The sequence below is a fragment of the Esox lucius genome, chromosome 18, assembly GCF_011004845.1.
Source record: "Esox lucius isolate fEsoLuc1 chromosome 18, fEsoLuc1.pri, whole genome shotgun sequence".
Taxonomy (NCBI): Eukaryota; Metazoa; Chordata; class Actinopteri; order Esociformes; family Esocidae; genus Esox; species Esox lucius.
This window is the reverse complement of record NC_047586.1, coordinates 16,527,158-16,552,022: the sequence shown is the minus strand read 5'-3', so window position 1 is coordinate 16,552,022 and position 24,865 is coordinate 16,527,158. Positions and strand designations below refer to the sequence as shown.

Genomic DNA, 24,865 nt, shown 5'->3' with positions numbered 1-24,865 from the left:
GGCAATCCTATCCGACATCTAACCAACCTCCCAGGCTCCCGTTTCAAGCTGCACTTGTATGTAGCTCTGCACTTCTCCGTTTTGTGAAGATGAAGGCCAAGTGCATGCTGAAATTGAAAAATGAACTGCCACAAAGCAACTCCTGGTGATTGTATGGCAGCGCGCACCTGTTCCGGCGGGAGGAATGGCAAAGGAAGCAAGTCAGTAGTGTGAATAGCAGACAATACAAAGTTAAAAAGGACTTTCAGGACCTTCATGGGGGGGCTGACACTACAAGTGTGTGTGTGTGTGTGTGTGGGGGGGGGGGGGGGGTGCTATATTTTTGGGCTGTCTTCTCACTGCAGGAGCACTGGAGGGCAGGAGAGAGCAGTTGACGAGAGGAGGAGAACATTAGGTGTAATATTAGCAATTAGCTATTTTCATTTAGAACATTTCCTTCCCTGTAATATACTTTAACTGGTCTGAGGGGAAGCTGGTACCACCAGCGCATAATTTATTCATCATAAAAAGACAGTGAGGCACTTTTGACTGGGTTAAGCATAGAGACTAGAGGTGGCAGAAAAATATATCATGGGTCGGTTGTAGGGTGTGAGAGTAGTCTGAAGGTAAGGGGGGTGCGTTCACTTTGCAGCTCCTTAGGGAAGAACTATGTTTTTTTAATGGTTGCAAGCTTCAATTGGAATCCTGTGTTGAGGATCTGAGTGTGTTGAGGAGCGGGGTGACCTGGGAAAACTTGAACACCAGGCAAGCTGCAGCATTCTTGATAAGTTGCAGCAGTTTATTGGCATAAGCAAGGTGTCCTACCAACCGTGAGTTGCAGTAGTTTGGACGTGAAGTGGATGGTAACTGGATCAAGAGATACAGTGCCTTCGAAGTATTCATACCCTTTCTCCACATTTTGTTACGTTTTAGACTTCATTTCTATTTTGCCATCTATACACAATAGCTCATTAAAAGCTAAGACATTTTATTGAAATTTTTGCCAATTTATTTAAAGAAAAAAAAACTTTAATATTCAGACCCTTTTTTCAGTACTTTGTAGAGGCACCTTTGGCAGTGATCAAAGTGTCAAGTCTTCTTAGCTATGTCTTTTATAGTTGCGTTTGGTGACAAGGTCATCAACAGAACACCGAGATTATTAGTCTATACCACCGTGCTGACCAACATAGTTTATGTCTGAGCCCTTAATGTGCAACTCTATCAGCTTTGGACAGGGGAAGTTGGGAAGTTTCTCACACTTTTGCTTGTAGATCGTTCCGAAGCTATATTAAATAAGATGGGGGACATCGGTGAACTGAGATCTTCAGGTCAATCCGCAGATGTCACCCCGATATGAGATCCTGTGCACTCTGGATCAGGTTCTCTTCAAGAACCTCTCTGTATTTTCCTTTGTTCATCTTTCCCTCAATCCTGACCAGTCTCCAAGTCCCTGCCCCTGGGAAGCATCCCCATAGCATGATGCTCCCACCACCATGCCTCACTGTAGGGATGGTATTAGACAAGTGATGGGCGGTACCTTGTTAACAACAGACGTAGTGCGTGGCATTCAGTAGTAACATTTTGATCTCAGGCCAACAACAGACCATAGAATCTTTCTCCTCATGCTCATGGGTTATTGTATGTAGATTGATGGGCAGATTTTTAAAAAAAAACATTTCTAAAGATTCTTTATTAATTAAGTATATAACGCAGCAACATGTGAAGTATGTCAAGGTGTCTGAATGCTTTGCAATGGCAATGTATGTTATTTTAACTTACAGCATACTTTGTCATGATGATATAGATAGGTTTTCACCAAAATCAAAGGAGTTTTTGGGATGGATTAACCCTTTAATTTCATAGTGCCATGAAATCTATTAGTAACTGAGTTTTTACTGTAATTGTGAGTACTTTCTGGGACCACAATATACTTCCATTAAAAAAAAAAAAAACATTATTCTAACATTAAACCATTAAAGACCAGCAAAATGTCCTCAGTTGTCAGGATTAGCATGGGTCATTTCACTTGTGATGACACACATTCAGTATACACACGTGGCATCCGTAAATGACTTCTTGTTCTCACTATACAGACAGTGTCTGTCCGTATTGTTGTATAGATACAAGCAACACAATGAATTGGTTACATAATATTTTTTTCACACAAATTATTATGCAGTTTATGAATGACAGAACTAAAACTCTCATACTGCACGCATGTACCATGTGCAATGCATATATGTGCACCGCATGTTGTACTGTATGTACATTCAGTACAAGAACATATCACGGACGTCACTTCCGTTTTCCCATGTCAGATTACATTTGTGGACATGATTAAATGATTAATGAATGACCACGTTAAATAATGTCTATTAAATACATTTCACAGAGATTTGGGAGATTTGGGTTGCCTAGACTGAAACAAATTCTTTCTATGCAAAATGTACAGAACGATGTTCCTAAGCAACCCTTTCAGAAACTCAGGCCCTGCATTTTTAGGGAAGTAAACAACGGCAAACAACATCTGAAAAGAGGTAAAGAGGTGAGATCTTAAAAGGGGCACTGTAGATGTTGGTCTCTCTAGGTACCAACTCAAATACATTTCAAGGGCCAGGAAGTACTCTGTGTCTTTGGGTCTGACTCATGATTTGATTCATTGACCACTGGGACTTTAATTGGCACTGGGTCCTTACTTACCTGGCCTGGGCAGACCGATGGCCGCATCACATTTGTGAATATTTGATTATTCAAATTGCATCATGGAGCAGTACAGGAAATATAGAATGTCAAGAGTGTTGCTCTATTGCAAATAATATATGGACAACATGTATTTTGCGGTCAGTACAGAGCAGAGACATAAGCAGTTCCATCATATCCACTTGTGCCTACAGCCCCCATCATCACAATAGAAACATATAACGGATTCTGGGATTCCCTATGCTTAAGACAGCAGAAAGTCTTAAGCATAGGGATTCGCATCAAGCCATTCTGCTTTCTGTCAGTTGGCTCAATGTGTTTGAGGCCAAGCTCACTCACCAGGTGACCTGCATTAACTTTGCAGGGGGCCAAGCTGCCAGAGGAATTGCAAGAGTGCAATGACACCAGGAAATGCCTACTGATGATGCCTCCCCACTCCCCTGAAGTTGTTTGCCAATTTACATCAACCATGGAGGCTTTCCAGCCACTTGTCAGATGGTGGCACAGTCAGGGCTGAAACTTAAACTGTGGTGGTCAGCATGGTGCTATAGTCTGCTGATTTGTTCGGTTGACGTCCTTGTTACTAGACACACCTATAATACATTGCAGTGAATATAAGTACACAAGTGTATACTGCAATTTTTGTTTTTAATTTCAGAAATATGAAATATGACATACTGAAATTATAAATGATGTTGAGTTTTATCAGGAACATTCTTCTAAAAAATTTCCAGTGTACTTGATTGTTTTGTTTATGGTGTATTGATGATATACTGTATTATATATTTCTCTTTAAATAGATGATGATTGAGAAAGTCAAACAGTGATTGAAAATGTAGTTTTGAAAATCAACAACCCTATTTTGAAATGCTAGGATCAGGACTTGAGTGCCAAGTATTTTATATCGTCGTGGAGTGACGCAAGCTTTCTCATTGTAACATAAATAGAATACAACAGTGATACATGATACACCCTATATGTGTAATCATGTTCCTACCTACCACCTAGTTGAAAGGACTAACATCCAACCAACATCCTCATTCATTTCCGTGCCTGACAGGTCTAAGGGATTTATAATGAGGCGGCCCCATTACAGCTCAGTGCAAATCCATGCCCGAGCCTCAGCTGCCTGTTGGTCTTATTCTGTGATGGTTAAAAGAAGTGGAAACTGGGCTCCAGACAAATGTCTTCTGTTTGCAGCTTGTTAGCCAGGCACAATGGCAGGACTGTGGGGAGGAAGGCAGGGTGTGCCTTTCCTTCTTACTGGTCCAGTGAAGACCCTGGTGTTTTGGAACAGTTGGATGGCCAGACAGACAGGGATAAACAAAATATTTGATCTGCAAAATGAACATAATATCATTTTTCAAGTTAGATACAGATGAGGTCACCTGCTAACTGGTCTCAAATCATTATCATTATACATTTTTGAAAGCAGCATGAATGATATTGTCCGTGGATTGTTTGGTCTTGTGTGCCATGCAGTTTTCTTCCCTGATCTGATCAGACAAGGTTAGATGATAGTTGAAAGCAATCCCTTCTTCAATTCCGTCATTTAAATGAATGGAAGGTGAAATACACATCACAGATATATTCAAACAGGCGCCATTTAATCAACAAATACATTTAAAGCCCTCTGAAAATGTTTACTCAAGAATTTTAAGTCAGCTATCAAACGCGTAATGCTAGCACCACCGGAGACCTTTCAAGTTTGGTATGCAGCAATAAGGGTCAAGGTTCATGGGGACCAAATTAATTTCATAAACAGGTCCAAATCCTGGCACAATAACATCAGAGACCTGTTAAGGTCAGTGTTTAGCATCAAGGTCAGGTTCTAAGGGACCATGTTTATTTCGTGAATAGCTCCCAAGTACAGCAACATAACTTCAACTAGGCAACGAATCTCTATGTTGTTATTGTTGTACTCTGGGAGTGTGTGTGATTCACTGCCTAGTGAAATGTATTTTTCTGTGTGTTTACAGCACATCTGAGTTGAGGATATACAGGCCTGCTCATGGTGGCTAGGGATACATTTCTTTGGCTTCTGTGCCAGTGGTTTCTCACAGTTGCAACTACTAATTAAACCTAAAGCCAAACTTGAATGTAATGGATAATTCTACTATCTGTATTCTGTATTTCATACTCTCATTTCACGTCATTTCATGTAGGTTGTTGAGGCTTTTGTACAGTACTTGTAAATTCATGTTTTGTATTATGTAGATGTAGTGTTTCACTTTATCAAATTGCCCAATTTTTTACTAATAAAGGACCACAGTGTCAAGTGTTCAGTTGCAGTTTTCTCAGCATACAGCACTGCAATCGAATCAGAACAACTCAACCTAAATAAAAGTTTCACCCTCAAAGGCATTTGCACTGCATGCACAAGAAAAACAAGAAACAATTACATAATTATTATATATAATTAAATAAATAATGAAAATAATAAATATGCAATTAACTCTTTTGACCACAAAGGGTGTTGCTGTAGATTACTGATGATAAAAAGAAATTAAAAAATGACAATAAAATTATGATTTTCTAACACATTTCAAACAGAAGGCACAAAAAACTAATAAAGAGCACATATTCTTCTTTAATTTGACAACATTTGTGTAACTTTTATAGTGTAGTCACTCCCCATCAAAAATGATAAAAATGTAAAACAAGTTATACTAAATTGTAGTAAATACTACCAAATTACTCACTTAAAAAATACCAAGGATAATATATGATATTTATACATAAGTTTGATGTCTTTAAACACCTACTATAGATGTATCCAAAACCAGAGGACAACATTTTGAGATTACTAATGAGCTTCATAACAATACTATATGCTCAGTTGTTTCATCACCAGGATCTGTTTTCATACACAAACCGAGACAGTGGCCAGTCAAGGAGTGAATGAGACACCATATTTGTATCCCCCTCTCAAACATCCGATCTGGGATAAAAAAAAACATATACTCCTACCAACTCTACCACTGTTACTTGAGGCCCAGACTGTGGTACAAGAGTGAATGTTGGGACTGGGACATGTTCCCATTTCTGTTGTGCTCTCCATCTTCCCCTCCTTTGTCATCTGTCATATCCCTTTTACTAACACAGTCCCTGCTTCCCTCCCTCTAAGTCATCTTCCACTTTCTGTCCACTCTCATTACCCTTGGTTCACTCAACCCTCACTGCACTCCTCCCTCTGCTTCTCTTGAATATGACCAGCACGGTCTGATTATAACTATGTAGGCTCCATACGGTGAACACACAGGACCTAAAGTCTGATTAATTCTTAATAAACGTATGTGGCACATCTTTCGGCAGATCTTTTTTTGCCTCCAGCCATCTCTAGCTAGTGAAATTGGCAGCTTTCTGCATTGTGGGCAAAACAGACATTTGCAGCCAGACAAGTTTTCTGGGTAGCCTGATGGTTAGCCGGCTAGTTAACTACGGCAAGCAGCTGGGTCAGTTTCCATTTATTTAAATCTGTAGAAACATCCAAATTGTCAGCAGACTCTACTGCTAAACACTGCAACTATTCCCATTATAAGAGCAATCATTCATCATTCATGTGCTATCAAGTGATCACAACAGTGTTGCTATTGTCATCTATATTATCAAAGTTTCACAGCATTAAACATGGACAACACTAAACATAAAGTACCAGTCAAGAGTTTATATACTCCTACCAGTTAAAGGGTATTTCTTTAGTTGTACTATTTTCCACTGAAAAATATTGAAGACATCAAAACTGTGAAATAACACCGTTGGAATCATGCAGCAACCAAAAAAATGCTAAACAGTTCAAAGCACATTTCATATTGTAGATTCTCCAAAGTAGTCACCCTTTGCCCTGATGACAGCTCTACACACTCGTTGCATTCTCTCAACCAGCTTTATGTGGAAAATGTGGAAAATTGTAAGCTACATAAATAACCCTGCATGTAGGTGTGTCCGAACTTATGACTGGTACTGCAAACCATAGCAAATGCATCGTCTAATCCTCTTCAGTCTGATCCAGATTGAGAGCTCTCTGACCCATTGAGAGCGGGGTTGCTGGGGGCTACCAACCACTCAGCACGTACACGTCGGCAAGTTGAGAGTGACACTGGGTCATGATCACACCTGCTTATTGCATGTAGGATGCACACACATCACTGATCAATAATTCAAGAGAGGGGACCCAGTCACGCCAGCCATCTCAATTGCAGGGCAATATCTCAGAATGAAGTGGTCCACTTGTCACCGTGCCCAGAATGCTGCACGCACACATACACATACACACATACACACATACACACATACACACACACACACACACACAGCTGTCAGCCAGTATTGTTTCCATTTTCTGCTCCTGGTGGGTTGAGAAAGTCGTTCACAGCCGTACACACAGACAACATCTGCAGTAACAGCAGATACCAAGCTACCTGGCCCTCCTTTACTTCCCTCCCCCTTGCCAAGTCGGACATTGTTCAGTTCACTCATCAAATACAGAGAAAACATTTCAATTAATCTAACTTTATTTTAGTTACATTATTTTAATGTGATATATATGTATACACTCACCTAAAGGATTATTAGGAACACCATACTAATACAGTGTTTGACCCCCTTTCGCCTTAATTCTACGTGGCATTGATTCAACAAGGTGCTGAAAGCATTCTTTAGAAATGTTGGCCCATATTGATAGGATAGCATCTTGCAGTTGATGGAGATTTGTGGGATGCAAATCCAGGGCACGAAGCTCCCGTTCCACCACATCCCAAAGATGCTCTATTGGGTTGAGATCTGGTGACTGTGGGGGCCATTTCAGTACAGTGAACTCATTGTCATGTTCAAGAAACCAATTTGAAAAGATTCGAGCTTTGTGACATGGTGCATTATCCTGCTGGAAGTAGCCATCAGAGGATGGGTACATGGTGGTCATAAAGGGATGGACATGGTCAGAAACAATGCTCAGGTAGGCCGTGGCATTTAAACGATGGCCAATTGGCACTAAGGGGCCTAATGTGTGCCAAGAAAACATCCCCCACACCATTACACCACCACCACCAGCCTGCAGCCTACAGTGGTAACAAGGCATGATGGATCCATGTTCTCATTCTGTTTACGCCAAATTCTGACTCTACCATCTGAATGTCTCAACAGAATTCGAGACTCATCAGACCAGGCAACATTGTTCCAGTCTTCAACTGTCCAATTTTGGTGAGCTGCTGCAAATTATAGCCTCTTTTTCCTATTTGTAGTGGAGATGAGTAGTACCCGGTGGGGTCTTCTGCTGTTGTAACCCATCCGCCTCAAGGTTGTGCGTGTTGTGGCTTCACAAATGCTTTGCTGCATACCTCGGTTGTAACAAGTGGTTATTTCAGTCAAAGTTGCTCTTCTATCAGCTTGAATCAGTCGGCCAATTCTCCTCTGACATCTAGCATCTGTGGAATCTGAGCATTAACAATTACAATATGAATGTACATTTCATTGGAAGTGCATGTGCCTAGATAATGAGAACAACAGAAACCTCTCTGTTTAGATTATCTCTCTGTAACAGAAACCTCTCTGTTTATCTCTCTGTAGGAATGTTTACGATGGTCATATGGCATGGGGGTTGACTTCTAAAGACATGGTCTTAGTTAGAAACGCCCTTAATGTATAGGCTAGCTGGTAACCAACATTACACTGAGAAGATAATGGAACGTTCACCGTATGACATCTGTGCTGCAATTTTCCAATAAACGTGAGCGAACTTCTCCCTCGATTTGATACGGGTTCTACATTATTTGACCACTATACGAAACCGCCGATTTCTAACACATCAACAAGGCATTTTCGCCCACAGGATGTTTTTCCCTTTTCACACCATTCTTTATAAACCCTAGAAATGGTTGTGCGTGAAAATCCCCGTAACTGAGCAGATTGTTAAATACTCAGACCGGCCCGTCTGGCACCAACAACCATGCCACGCTCAAAATTGCTTAAATCACCTTTCTTTCCCATTCTGACATTCAGTTTGGAGTTCAGGAGATTGTCTTGACCAGAACCACACCCTTAAATGCATTGAAGCAACTGCCATGTGATTGGTTGATTAGATAATTGCATTAATGGGAAATTGAACAGGTGTTCCTAATAATCCTTTAGCTGAGTGTATATATATTCCTATACTTTGGCCAAATGTATGCATATATACATTTATACAATATAAATGTATATATGTATATATATTTTTTATGCAATATATACAATTGGCCATATGTATGCATTATATGTATATCACACATTTAATTATATTTGCAGATGCAAATTATTATCTTTTAATCCATATGGAATGTGTTCAGGCCATCTTGCTTCCACTAAGGCGTTCTCTTCCCGTTTTCCCCCCTCCGAAGTTCATGATCATGGCCCTGTCCCGTTGCAGCAACGCAACAGCGAGTGGAGAAGATCTAAAGATGGAAACGTGTCCGCCGAAGGATTTCGCGCCAAGTACTTTTGCTTCTTATCATGCTGCCTGCTCAACCAGCAATTAGACACGTGCTGGGGTAGAACGCGTTCCCTGACGAACAAGCGCGGTTCACACCTACCATGAAGCTGCACTGCGTGGCAGCCACTTTGATCACTGTGCCCCTCTGGAAGGGGCGGGGGCTCTCTTATTCAATTTGAAATACATTTTCTATAGATAATGGTACACAAGCCTTCAGTCAGGTTCAGCTACTGTGTAGGCTTGTTTGTTCGCTCGTAGGCAAACAAACAAGTCACGCTGCCTCGGGCGTCTGGGTCCGTGCACATGCCTTCTGTGTCCGTGTGTTACCGTGGATCTCACCCCTGCGCACGTGTCTGCGTGAGTGTGTGGTCTTTTTCGGTATTAGCTTGGCCCGCTGGGGCGATTACAATGTTATAAATAGGCACCGTCAATCAGGGACCATCTTTAGTTGACACACGCCGGTCACTCCTGCGGCTAGGAGGAAATGCAGATTCGTTAAACAATGAGTGTCACTCATCAGACACCTGCCAACGGTACGGGGTGGACCGCTATTGACTTTCCTAGTGGAATGAAACCATTGTATCAGTAGAACGATACAAAAAAAAGAAAAGAAGCGTGTAGGTACTAACAAATTAATTCATAAAGCCCTTTTTACAACACCAATTGTCACAAAGTCCTTTTACAGAAACACCCAGCCTTAAACCCCAAGGAGCAAACAACAGTAGTGTTGAATTTCAGTGGATAGGAAAAACTCCCTAAGAAGGCCGAATTTTAGGAAGAAACCTAGAGAGGACCCAGGCTCAGAGGGGTGACCAGTCCTCTTCTGGCTGTGCCGGGTGAGATATTAAGAGTCCAATTGAAATATTTAATAAATGCATGTGGGCTGAATCCAGAGTATATTTAAATGTCCTCCTAAAGATTAAAACGGGAGGAGACTGGGAAAATTCAGAAAATGCATTTCTCATATCAACAACGATTTATAGTGGAGAAGGAGAACTTAGTGGGGAAGGAGAACTGACCCAATCCCCCAGCACAATAGTATAGCAGCGTAAGACCGTCGGACTGAGACGGGGGGTCCGGCGACACTGTTGCCCTACCCGGGGGAGGCTCCGGACAGGGCTCAACAGGCAAGAAATCAATCCACCCACTAACCACAACCACCCTGAATGAGGGCCGAGTATTGCCAGCAGAGTACAGCCCAAAAAGTGCGCAACAGAGAGACAACAAGATCGCATCTTGCGATCGTAGATTACATGTATGTATGGCTGGATCATTTCAGCAAGGTAAGTAGGAGCAAGTCCATGTATTGATTTATAGGTTAACAGTAAAACCTTAAAATCAGCCCTCTGGAGGAAGAATGACTGACGTGCCAGTATCTTCATGAGGTGTAGTCCGGAGGGGAGAAGAGAGATAGTGTCCCTTAGAGCAGAAACACACCCCAGTGGATTCTGTCTGTCGGAATGCAAATTAGCTTCATATTCAGCTTTTTCCCTTATGTTTTTCCAGGTTTTTGTTTTTCTCCCCCAAGTGTTTTCTATCTTCCGACGGCCCTACATTTAGCAAATGGTCAATTGTGGTTGTATATCATGGAGCTGGGCCTCGTGACGTCCCTTTGGAGCTCTTGGGCATGAGAGGGCAGAACAGCTTTTGGTTGGATTCCTTGCACTGTCTTTCGCATGTGAAAAAAAAAATCTCCTTCACTCAAAATAACTCCAATATTCTCAGATGTCCTCTCAGTTTGTGCAGTGAAGAAAATCACCAAAGAATTATACAATACCATTTCTCACATGCATTCGTCTTGATATCCTGTGCCTGCTGAATGCACCTTCTCCATTGAATCTTGATTGATACTTACTTCTCAGACATCAATTCCATACTATCTAGAGAGCACTTCCTCTTGTGACCCGTATACTTCTCCCTTACATTTTAATCTCTGGCACATGTTCATCATCACAGTGGTAATACGCATACTTTGGAAGCAATCGATACTTTTCAATGACATCGAAGAAGTTAGTGAATAAAAGGGGAATGTTTGCTTCACATAAAAAGTGTGACATTTTCAACCTCTGTGCTCACACATTTACTAAAACAGAACATCCCTCTCCTCAGTGAGTTTCCAACTTTCTGGAAATAGAACCCAACTGAAACTCTCCTCTTCTTTTTTTTCCTTCTTGTTTAAATTTACTTCCAATCTCTACTCCGATTCTCTGATTAGCTGTGAGTATAAATATCTACCAACAGGGAAACACTATTATTTGTATAAACCCACCAACAATTGACAATTAAATGCTAAACAGAATGGGGTCTGTTCCCCAAAACATAGAACGTAATCAAATGGCAGATAAACATCTGATTGGCAGTTAGCGCAGTGTCCCCAGTAAGTCAGCCTTTTTCCACTTAGTGATGAACTTGTTGAAGAATTTGAGAAAAAAAAAAATGCTTTGCATTTTGTATTTATTTCTCTTTTCCCGGTCCTTATGCTTGTTAGGCCTAATTCTGGTTTAGTGAACTCCTAGTCTTATCCAGATGAACAGCTTGACCAGAGGATCTTCCCAGGACAAAAAGATGCAGGTTGGAAACTGTATTTGCTATATTGTGCTATATGGTTTTCAATATATTCCTCAGTATATTTATTTTTTCATGGAATGCAACCGATAGACTTGCGGTTGATTTCATAAGATGTGATTGGATTGGTCCTCTCCTGTTTAGGGTGTGACTGGCGGAGCAGCACTGAGTTTTCTCATTTTGCACGCTTAGCAAATCTGATTTCCACCATAGGTCCATTCCGTGGCAAGATCAGGGCGGGAGGTCCAGGGAGAAAGGCGTGTGTCCCAAATGTCATCCTATCCCCTACATAGTGGACGGCGTGCAGTGCCCTTGGTAGGAGGCGGGCAGCCATTTGGGAACAGGGTCTAGATGGTGAGTCTGTCTTTGAAGGGTGTGATAATGGGGGTTAAGGGACTGAGGGAGATAGTGGAGCTCAATGTTTTGACGCTAATCACATTTGGGGAAAGCCTGTTTCCGGCGAGGCTATTTGGACTTTTTTTCCTCATCCTTGTTTCATCCTTATTGTCCTCAAGGGGACTGAAGTGTTGAACCGTTTAGTTTTAGTCAGGCTGGAACAGCATGGAGGCCAGGAACCTGTTTGTGTGTGAACAAGGACAGAGGTGAGATGGGTAGTTGCTATGGCTTTTAATTAGTTTGTTTTATGGACTTTTTTTGTGGACTTTCTCGCTATGCTAAAGCCAGCCTTTACAGAATGAACAAGAATGCTGTCATAGACTCACAGGCAGTGAAATCGAAGCAGAGCAGATGAAAGGGAAGTCAAGTGAATGGGTGTCAAGTGGTGACCCAGAAAACACAGTGAGACGAGCCATGGGACTGGCCCTTTTGTAGCAGTATGTCTCCTGACGTCGTGAAGCAGAGAGAGATGAGGAATATAGAGATGAGACAGGCTGAAGATAGGGTGACATGTACTATGAGGTGAGGTGACATGTATGAGGGTGGAAGAAGCCGGTGATAGGAGAAGAGTGATGAGAGAAGGGCAGGAGCGAGGAAAGAGGAGGGACGGTTGGAAGATTTCAGGGTAGGGCAAAGAGGAGGGGTGAGAGGCAACAGAAGTGAGGGAATAAAAAGAGGGGTGAACAAAGGACAGCTGCCAGACAGGCACGTCGGGGAGCAGAGAGAGACTGGGACCGACAGAAAGAGACAGACTGAGAGAGGAGTAGAGAGGGAGAGCAAAGACACAAACCTCTGTCTAACCAGCGTGCCGTAAACACATGCGCAGCTAATTTGCATAACCTACAGGATCTAGGCTCATCCTACTACAGTTAAGAGGGAGGGGAGAAGGATGCTGGCTGCACGCCCCAAAGCATCCGGTTATCCAGTCCTTGCTGAATCACTCAGTCCAGGGTGGGCTTGAGGAGGAAAAGGCAGTTTTGCTCAGGCGATTTCTGCCCGTTTACAACTGGAGTTACCACCGCCCCCGAAGGTGTAAGGTAGACAGTGGGGGAAGCTGACTGCTTATTGCGCTGGAAACGTATTGCATGGGAGCCTGCAGAACCCCCCATCGTCTTCAATCATGCCGTTATAAGGAGATTACAATCTGAGCCAGGGCCTCTCTACTGTCTGCTGTTGACTGGATGCCCCCCCAAACACCATCGGCCGAAGTCTGTTTCTGTCCCGCTCTCTTTGTCCGTCTCTCTTCATGTTTACTGGGTCTGTCTGTTGAAGTCACTGAGCGGCGGCGGGCACTGTCAGTGGTGGGGTTGCCACCCAGTCTGCTTCCCACTGCCCAGATCCCCCTTCCACCCCTCAGCCCCTGGCCCGCCAAAGGTCTGCTGTCACTGGGGCCTCATTATCAGAAACAGAAAGTGGAACAGACATTATGCCTTTGGTTTTTGTTTGTATGTGTGTGTGTGTGTCGGATGCTGAGCTGTAGCTATTGCAGTAGACCCTGTATTTCTTTATTTCTATATTCTGACTTTCAAAAAGCAGTTACGGTCAGGGTTCTTTGTTTAAAGGCACTTGTTGGAATCTGGAATTTCACTATCGACTGCATGCTGTATGCGGTTATGGTGGATCCCTGTACCGCACACACACAGACGCATACACACGCGGACGCACACACACGCGGACGCACACTCTTGAAAATGTTCGTTCCCCCCATGTCGTGATGCACGCCTGTCTGAGCGGCAATATCTTCAACCTCTCCCTCCCCCATTCTATATATCTCCCTCTCCCTCCCCCATTCTATATATCTCCCTCTCCCTCCCCCATTCTATATATCTCCCTCTCCCTCCCCCATTCTATATATCTCCCTCTCCCTCCCCCATTCTATATATCTCCCTCTCCCTCCCCCATTCTATATATCTCCCTCTCCCTCCCCCATTATATATATCTCCCTCTCCCTACCTCCATCTCTTTCTCTCTAGCTCTTAATTTACTCTTTCTTTCCTCCCTTTCTCCTTTTCTCTCCCTTTTATCTTTCACCGTCTCTTATCCCTCAGCCCCCTCCCCCCCGCCCACACGCACACAGAGGGTGCTCTATCACCGCCACGTCCTCCGTGCACCTCTCCCTGGCTGTTGGGATTTACGAGTGCAACGTTGCCCTCGTCTGAAGCCCTCACGTCCACCTTCACCAGTCAGGGTGTCAGGCTGGCCTGGCAGATGGGACCCGGTCCAAGCCCATTGCTGCTGCATGCTTTTATTTGAACATAAAAACGAATGAAACTAGGGAGCAAGGGGAGTCTTTACTGCTAATCATCTGTCCCTTCATCGCAATTAAAGTCTTGTTTGCATAGTGCCCCACGCAAACATTGTCCCTCCTCCCACTGGCCTGACGAGTGTGTATCACCAACTGTTTGTGTGTTTTTGTGCGTGTGTGTGGACCCTGACAGCAAATTCTCAGCAGAGATAACCTTGAGGGAGAAGCTCTGTGCTTAGCTCTAATACCAAGTGTCAAGGCCAACTGCAGTGTGTGTGTGTGTGTGTGTGTGTGTGTGTGTGTCACGTGTTTGGCTGGAACTTCTCAGGTCTCTTGTCACTTCCTCCAAAGCTGTAATGAGGAGAAATGGTGCCTGCACAACTCAAGGAGCAAGACCCAAAATGAATCCGGAGTTACTGCTCACACCAATCTCCTAACTACACTACCCACAATCCCACTGTATAATGGTATTATGTCATTACCTCAAGAGCCTAATGATAAATGTAATCTCTCGCACTGTCTCTCACTTTCTCTCTTTCCTTCCATCCCTCTGTTTGTCTAACCCTCTGTGCTCCACCACGGTTGCCATGCCTGTTTCTCTGTGTGCTCTGTGCCATTTAAGTTAATGGACTCCCATGCAGTCAGCGTAGGAGTGTTTTCAAGTAAACATCAGCTCATCAAATATGCAGCCAGCTTCTGTGCAGCCAACCATGCTCAACCCAACCCAGCCCCTACCCAGCCCAGGCCCAACTCAACCCAGCCCCTACTCAAACCAGCCCCCTACCCAACCCAGCCCCTACCCAAACCAGCCCCTACCCAGCCCAGGCCCAACTCAACCCAGCCCCTACTCAAACCAGCCCCAACCCAGCCCAGCCCCAACTCAACCCAGTCCCTACTCAAACCAGCCCCTACCCAACCTAGACCCTACTCAAACCAGCCCCTACCCAACCCAGCCCCAACTCAACCCAGCCCCTACCCAACCCAGCCCCTACTCATCCCAGTCCCTACTTAAACCAGCCCCTACCCTACCCAACCCAGCCCCTACCCAACCCAGCCCCTACTCAAACCAGCCCCTATTCAAACCAGCCCCTACCCAACCTAGCCCCTACTCAAACCAGCCCCTACCCAGCCCAGCCCCAACACAACCCAGCCCCTACCCAGCCCAGCCCCAAAACAACCCAGCCCTACTCAAACCAGTCCCTACCCAACCCAGACCCTACCCAAACCAGCCCCTACCCAGCCCCAACTCAACTCAGCCCCTACTCAAACCAGCCCCTACCCAGCTCAGCCCAGCCCCAACTCAACCCAGCCCCTACTCAAACCAGCCCCTACCCAACCCAGCCCCTACTCAAACCAGCCCCTACCCAACCCAACCCAGCCCCTACTCATACCAACCCCTACCCAATGTCAAATGGTGCATTTTAAGCCAGCTGTTAAGTCATCAACATGAGTCAGATGTTTATGAATTAAACTGTATTTAAATGTTCTTCAATAAATCAGAGATGTAAGACATCTCTAAAGTATCTAAGTATGAGTTATAATGTCCACTAGGGGCAATGGTGAGCTCAAATAAACATTTTACTGGCTGGTGGTTTGTGTGGTGTTGAAAATGTGAATGTTCGATTTTTTTTTGAAGAGGCCATGTTAACTATAATTTGCTGATGCCGTGCATTCTTCTCTTCACATACAGACATTTGCTTTCACATAGACGTTTAGCTCAGTGGAAATCAGCCATCACCCAATCCATCTTGATCTCATACAGGGTTGAACCTATTTTCCTTAACTAGCTACTGAGAGGTAGTACCAGGAGCACATGATAATATGAATGCACTAACATCGCCACACACATACTGTACGCACAGTGCAGACATACATTTATAAACATGCCTGTTGGAGTCTGAAACCACTAGAAGCCTAAGCACAGTAGAGTAGAGCAGTTTAATTCCGTTCGTTTAAATATTAATTTAAACATCTCCTGATAGGCGGACATGAAAAAGAAATATATTACAAACGAGGACAGTTATATTTCTACAGCTATTGTGCGCGTATGTGTATGTGTGTGAGGGATCGTGATGTCCCCAGTCCTGACAATACAGTTAGTTAGTCAACTGGAAAGCCCCAGATTATGAGCAGCGGTGCTTCCCTGCTGCGACTACTGTGACAGCCAGGGGAAAGGTACAGTATTATGGGAAGGTGGCAGCACTTTCATTCGGTGAGCAGATTGGCAAGTTGGTAGGCTTTTCGGGAAAATAAGTCTATACAGTTGCGAAGAGCACTATGCTTCTTTGTTCCCTTCTATTCAGCCCTGTTCCTTCGAGTCACAAGAGTGCAAATTCCCCCCCAAAAAAAGTCTGTCATTTCTTTCATTTAGGACAGAGTGGCTTACGCTTCACTTTCAATCAGACTGCTCTGTTCAGAGGGGTGGAGGGAAATAGGGAAAGAACGAAGCAGGAAACCAAAATGTCCAATGTCAGCAAAACCAACTCATTGTCCTTCCACTTCAATTTACAGTGGGACCTAGGCAGGAATTCTTATTATTTTATTTATTTATATAAAGAGCCTTATGACGCCTTATTTACGGCCGTTGAATTACATCTTAAGCCCACAGCAGGAGAGGTTGCAGTGGGTCAGACAGTAGTGGAAATGGACAGATGGACTGCTGTAGAAGGACATGAGAAAACATCATTCACTGCCTGAACAAAGAAGATTTTATGGCTTAGTTGGCAGTTTCCTCTCACATTCTACAAGCCACCACTTAGCCTTAAAATTTGTGTCCTCTAAATGACTTAGAAATCTAATTTAAATGGGAAACATGAAAAAAAAGATTTACAAAATGATGTATAAATGCATAAATAACACAAAACAAACGCTGTCTCAACACTTTCTGTTGGTCCATTTGTGCAGAAAGAAATATTACAGCCACTTACAGTAGAGACAATTGAAGTATCCACTCCCATCACAAGAAAGAAAACTGAAAATGTATTCACACGTACCAGCCGGCTTGTAGGGTACAATGTCCTCAGGAGAGTCCCATGATAGTGGTCCTACTTAACTAGTTCTCTGACAGGCTGTCTACCAGCTGACAGTCCACAAGATAGCCTACAACTACGTCACTAAACGTTAACAGTAACGATGACAGCCTACCAGCTACAGTATACCCTCTCTCTGGTAAACATAACCCACTCTGACCAAGGTCCTTTCACACTGAATCTACCTTCAGTTTGCAGAAGACCCAGCCCACAGCAACCCAGAGTTGAACATGATTCACCCAATCTTTAGGTCCAATTGGCAGAAAAAAACAGGTTACGTTAGTTCACATGAACGCGAATATATATATATATGTATATTATGTTTTTTGTTTTTTTTACCAACGGTAGGCTACATCAAAGAATTCACCCAGTGTGACCTTATAATTATTGACATGTCATTTCTTTGAAGTTTGCACATGAAAATAAAAAAGTCTTTGATGAATGTAATTGCAAAATAGGCTCAACATCAAAGCTTTAGTAAACAAAGTGTTTCTAATACGTAAAAGGGTAATACACCAGGTTTGGAGTCAACTCAGAACTGCCTTTTATTTATGTTTTTTACATTCAAATCATTTCCTGAATCGGTTGCTCTAAATTCAAATTGGGCCAACCTTTACACAACCATGGGAATCTTGGTGTTGATGTGTAGGTCTCACCTTACTATTCCTGTGAAGCGAAGGTGTCTACAAAATGTCTACAGGCGCTTCTCCCATCACCTCGTATTCGCATGTCCCATATTGAAACCTGGAATCTGACAATGTAAAAAAGATGGCTTAACATTTAGAGATTGGTTACTCTTTAACTATTATATTATTTTGTAGTCACTTTAACCTACTAATATAAAGTACACCGCTTGCATATTATGTGTGTGTGTGTGTGTGTTTGTTAGAATATCTAATATATCATGGATATGCAGCTCAAACAGGCCAGCGCAAGCATAGTGATCAGCCTGATGGCCAGATCCCACTGAACAGAGTACTCATTATTGTTCCAGAGTGCCAACATGTCTACCTCCAACACGATGACTGGTTCACAGTCCTTCTCAACCAAGCAGATGCATTAGCTGGCAGCGAATAGCTACCGCTCAGTCTGCTTATTTTCCATAATAAAAACACAGCTCAGCATTCTCCTTGTTTCTCATGTCAGCTCTTGTTACACCAACAGTGCCGGGCCATCAAGGAGCAGAGTGGCACAATGTTGTGATGTCAATAGGAGGCCAGAAGGACTAGGCGGCCGTGACGACTAGTGTTTGAGTGTGAATGCGTGCATGACCACGGCCGTGTTGAAGGCCTATATGAATGGCCCCGTGTATTATCACTTTACCACTTACGTCCCACATCAAACCGTGCTCCACGATCCAAAACTGGCAAGCTAAGTGTTAACCTCCTCACACATTACCGCTTCAGCCCTAAGAGACACTGACTTACACACATGAATATACAATGCAGAGCCTAAAACCCATGCAGTCACACCCAGACACGAATACACAATGACATAATACCAGAGACAAATGCAGTCACAGCTACACATGCGCACGTGCAAACACACGTGTGCACACACACACACCCAGGCGTAGGTGCACACATTCTCTGTCCATTAGCCAAACTCCTACACACAGACACCTGAGGAAACTGATACACCGCTTGTAGAACTGCGCATACTGATAGGCATGGGCGCATGAAATTCCCTTTCATGTCTCAAATCACATTCCATACACACTCCACACACACTCCATATACACTCCACACTTACTCCAGACACACTCCATATACACTCCACACACACTCCACACACACTCCATATACACTAAATACACCCTCTGTACACACCCCATATACAGTACATACAAACTCTATACACACTCCCTATACACTACATACACACTCCCTACACACTCTATACACACTCCACACCCACACACTCCATAAACACTCCACACACATTCCACACACACTCCATACACACTCCACACGCACTCCATACACACTACATACACACTCCACACACACTCCATACACACTGTAGGCACACTTCATACACACTCCATAAGCACTCCATACACACCACACACACACACTCCATACACACTTCATAAACAGTGTCAAGAGCTTTGGTGGTGTTGGGAGGAGATAGGAATGTTGTATTGTCATAATCCCGGCATCGCCATCCATCTTCCTTTCACTCTGTCCCCTCCCTCACTCTGTCCCCTCCCTCACTCTGTCCCCTCCCTCACTCTGTCCCCTGCCCCCCCTCCGTCTCTCTACTATCGCTGGGTGCTGTTAGAAAAGTGAAGTGATGATACAGGCATTTTCTGACCGTGCTCTGCTGGGCTGGCCACATCACCTTGACAATGTCAAGCTTGGTCCCAGAGACCTTTGGCAGCAGGGGTTAGAGGAAGGGGAAACGAATGGAGCGGTCAGGGGATTTAACTGTCAGTGGCGGAGAGGAGAGCCAAAAATAATAGGACCGGAGAAAGAGAGAGAGAGAGAGAGAGAGAGAGAGGGAGAGAGAGAGAGAGAAAGAGAGAGAGAGAGAACAAAACATCCCAGTCACTCCCAGCCTCCTCATCACTGTGCGTTGTAGCTCGGAGAGGACTCTTCACGGCGGGAATGTAAATTGCAGTGTCATGCAGATCAATCCTGTGGGGCAGCTAACGTTGCTGAGACTGGATTCTGTCAGGGCCAGTCAGACAACACCTCCACTGTTGCAGCCAGCGAGCCTTGTTCCTCTGAGCTATGTCTGTCCTTCTCCGGGAGTATCTGCGGCATGTCTGATGCTAAGCTCTGCTCCCCCTGTCTCCCAGTATGTTTAACCAACCTGTCCTGCTGTCAGTGTGTGTGTGGGTCTGTGTGCGTCTGTCTATTCGTTTGCTCGTCCTTTTGTCTTCCTGTCCCTCTGACTACCTTTCTCTCTGTGACCCGACAGGAGCCAAGGCGAGCGAGCTGAACAGGTTGTAAGAAGAGGGTTGAAGTAGCACCTCAAGTGACAAACACCGAGGTCAACACCAGGGGGCAAGGAGAGGAACGAAAGCCGACGTGCCATCTAGGAGACGTGGAGCACCCTTCGGGAGACGGCAGGAGCGACAAGGGGCCTCGACGGAGAAAGACATGCTCTAGCACAAAGGGAGGGGACTGGAGAACCTCACCAGAGTAGCACCCAATCAAATCTCCTTTCACTCCAACCAGCCCCTGTGGTGCTGCCGGCGAGAATGCCCAGGGGGCCGTTGTGACGGGGCGCAACGTGTTCGGGAGGCAGCCGGGCTGTAGTACAATGCGGCCGTGGGCGGGCTCATGGCGCTGGATCACCCTGGTTCTGCTCGCCTGGGGCACGCTGCTCTTCTACATCGGCGGCCACCTGGTGAGGGACAGCGAGCACCCTGAGAGGTCCAGTCGCGAGCTGTCCAAGATCCTGGCCAAGCTGGAGCGCCTCAAGCAGCAGAACGAGGACCTGCGACGCATGGCAGAGTCCCTCAGGTAATTACCCTGGGATGAGGATGTGTGTGTGGGTGGGGGATGGGGTGTGTCGGTGTGTGTACCGGCATGCGTACTGATTTCAGTACCACTCTGTCATGTCCTGAATTGCTTTGAAGTCCACACACAAACATGCATATACACACTTCAGAAAGCTGGTCTCGGTTTTGGTCCCTTGCTTTTGGAATGATTCTGTTTTGGCTGGAAAACAAGTCAAGCTTTTTTGACAGACACTGTCCAGACAGGTCCTAGGCAGTGACTGTGCTCTGCTTGTGTTTGTTTTTATTAAAGAGATTGCTCTGGGACAGGTTGGGTCTACTCTGTGAGCCGTATGAACGTAGGAACAGGGTTACCACACAGTTTCATAACCGTAGTGCCTCACTAAAGTCCCACTAAGCTCTAAAGTATATGATAGAATCACAGACTCGATGCCAAAGCAACATTTTGGAAGACTAACATTTTTAGGGGGGGTGTCCCATTGGGAGGACCATTTGTTGATCGTTTTCATTTCCAGATTGTTTCTGTGAGGACAGACAAATAAAGATTCTGTGAGCCCTTTTTTATTTTATCATAGCATGATTGTCAAGGCCACGGTTCGCGGGTGTGAAATGTGTGTGAGGGTGTTTGTATGTGGGTGTGAAGCGTGTGTGTGCGTATGTGTGTGTAGCGATGAATCTGAACTGAAGTCGGACTCGGCCAGGTGACAGCTGTAGAGATGCCGGTTGTCTGTTTTCAGAGGCTGTTAGGGAGCTGTCAGTCATCCCCACCCAAGCCCCACCCCTCTGCACCACCCAACTGCAGAGACGCATACACAGACTGGTACTATCACGCAATCACACACAAACAGACGTGAAAATAATGGGTAAAATGGGGACCAACGTGGTCTTTGAGCCCAGACCACCAAGTCAAACCTATACAATGACTATCATTCTGTGGCATTCACATCTGCAGTCATTAGATGAGTTGAAATGTTGGTCATCAAAACTCTCCAGACTCCAATTTGCACTCCACTACAGCAGATCCACAGAAGACGCAATCTCCATGGCACTCCGCACTGCCCATCTGGACAAGAGGATTGCCTATGTCAGAATGCGGTTCATTGACTAAGGCCATGTGCCGATGACAGGCTACAGGAATCAGAGGGACAAGCACGCCCTCAAAAACATTGAATAGGCGAATTGGAGTAGTTTGGAAGCTTCAGGTTGAGAAATGGACACGTTCCACACGCCTATATGTACACAAACCGACACACACACACACACACACATACACACATACAGTTTTGAAGCCTCTTCCCTCTTGGGAGGATAAAAAGATTTGGAACGGCCCCTCAAATACTCAGTACGTTCCACAGCGGCACCTTTGAGAGAATTTTGACCAGCTATATCACCTCTTGGTGTGGCTACAGAACCTTCCCAAGATCACAAGGCAATTCAGAGTCTGGGGCTGACTGACTGACTCACATTATGTCTTACAGAATCACTGACCCACTGACTGACTGACTCACATTATGTCTTACAGAATCACTGACCCACTGACTGACTGACTCACATTATGTCTTACAGAATCACTGACCCACTGACTGACTGACTCACATTATGTCTTACAGAATCACTGACCCACTGACTGACTGACTCACATTATGTCTTACAGAATCACTGACCCACTGACTGACGGACTTTCATTATGTCATAAAGAATCACTGACCCACTGACTGACTGACTCACATTATGTCTTACAGAATCACTGACCCACTGACTGACTGACTCACATTATGTCTTACAGAATCACTGACCCACTGACTGACTGACTCACATTATGTCTTACAGAATCACTGACCCACTGACTGACTGACTCACATTATGTCTTACAGAATCACTGACCCACTGACTGACTGACTCACATTATGTCTTACAGAATCACTGACCCACTGACTGACGGACTTTCATTATGTCATAAAGAATCACTGACCCACTGACTGACTGACTCACATTATGTCTTACAAAATCACTGACCCACTGACTGACTGACTCACATTATGTCTTACAGAATCACTGACCCACTGACTGACTGACTCACATTATGTCTTACAGAATCACTGACCCACTGCCTGACTGACTCCTGGCAGACACTCAATAGACACAATAACTGTCTCACTGGCTAAGAGACCCAAACGTTCCAGGTCAAGTAAAAAACCTGAATAGCTGTTCAGTTGTTATTAACATATCAGCTAAACCCGTAAGATGATTTGTAAATGTGATATTGGGTCAAGTGGCGCCCAACACGTCTCCATTTCTCACACCTCGATTACTCGCACACTCGGCATCTTACTGATTCGAGTGACAGGCCACCCACCAATCACCAAGCTGCACTAACAAGAGGTCAACACGAGGTGGGTTCTAGCGATTTTCCTCTGGCTCCTCCCTCTCCACAGCTGTCAGTCACCTGAAGCGTCTCACACAGTGATGATGACACACGCGGGCGAGATAGCATGACGGGCAAGTGAGCGTGTGGTGCAGTGTATGTGTGTGTGTGTGTGTGAGACATCTGGCCTGAATGATGAGGGCCTGATCGATCCCCAGGCCTGCAGTTGGAAAGGGGGAATGAGATAGGAATGCAGGAATGATGGACGAGGTGAGGTCGGTACCATGCCGAGACTTAAGGGGTGGGTGGAAGAGAAGGATTGTTAAAACGAGAGGAGAGCCACGGAGGCCAATATGATGGACACACACTCACAACAACAAAGGGCTGAATGGTTTCATTGTTTTTATCAGCTGGTTTCCACCTAATGGATTCCATCAGTCTCAGGCCATATCCATCGGTACTGGGAGACACATTACTGTATTAGAAACAATAAATATATATTTTAAGTGAAAAGGTAGAACATGGACTAAGGGGTTTCGGGTCCACAAAAGAATGGAAAAACAAACCTGCGTATGTATGTACAGTGTGTGTAAGTGTGTGTGCAGTCCTTTTTTATTTTCTGTGTTTTCTTTAGAGTGTTTACAGTTACATTGTGTGTGCGCTTGTTTAATTCTGCCTCTGTGTGTGAGACCATATCGCATGGCCTGAGGGTCATCTGTGGTATTCATTTGGTAATGTAATTAGATCAGCATGGCCCTGCTGAGCAGTCAATGCTTTGTCCCGCCTCCAGACTTGGTCCCGCCTCCAGACTGAACTCCAATTGACCTGGTTGTCTCAGGGACCGCTGGGGTCCTGATGCCAAGAGCCTATTTAGACTACAATGATTTCTGTGAAAACAATTACATTTAAATAACATTAACATAATATGGAAAGCCAATTTTCAATTTGCTCTATTAGAAAGAAAGTCTCGCTGCGACTCAAGTTGCAACAACACGTGCGAACAGCGTTTTAGCCAGACCACTGCCCTGGAATGCGTCTGAACTCACTGACCGTGATGTCTATCAGGTAACTAATATGGCGCTCTAGGTTGAACTAGTGCTGTTGCTGGTGATAACAGAATTGTTTGGGTGCCAATGTGAGAAGTTTTTAGTTGCTTCCCACAACACATTTTTCTTTTGTTTGTTTGTGGAGCTGGGAGGACTTACACAATCAGTACCTGCAGGGAGTATCTGTCGGAAAAATATCCAATGTTTCCTCGGAAGGTGACATGCGACAATTGACATTTTCACCTGCGTGCAGTATAAAAATGGATCTTCCAAGCCGATGTTGCAAATGTTCAAAGCAATACTGTTCATCTAAATAAAACTATCGTAGTGAAAGAAAATGCCTGAAAGAGCTGAAGAGTTTTGTCATGGATTAGCTCTGACTCCATGCCTAGTCAACTAAGCAATATGAAGTAGCGTGTAGTGGATAGGAATAGAAGGGCTGTGATCATGCTGAGAGGTTTGAAGTAATGTGGTACCATGGGATTTTAACTTTAATACACAGCCTTTAACACTTGTGTTTATCCAGTAAGGCTGATAGCCTCTCTCTTTTCTGCCTCCTCTTTACACACACACACACACACACATTTACATGTGCCAACAAACCC

General features: G+C 44.5%; 1 protein-coding gene across 3 annotated transcripts in view; it reads left to right on the top strand.

Moving 5' to 3' along the window:
• fut8b (fucosyltransferase 8b (alpha (1,6) fucosyltransferase)) overlaps positions 1-24,865 on the top strand; it is a 94,838-nt gene that overhangs the window by 45,495 nt on the left and 24,478 nt on the right. The window contains exons 1-2 of one of the 3 annotated variants that reach the window (XM_034288004.1): positions 12,044-12,064; positions 20,306-20,853. In XM_034288004.1, the coding sequence (XP_034143895.1) occupies positions 20,651-20,853 (203 nt within the window). In that variant the 5' untranslated portion in view covers positions 12,044-12,064; positions 20,306-20,650. Of the gene's footprint in view, positions 1-12,043; positions 12,065-19,955; positions 20,183-20,305; positions 20,854-24,865 lie in introns of those variants that run through there. The other 2 variants (XM_013138483.4, XM_013138482.4) reach the window with 2 other exon arrangements.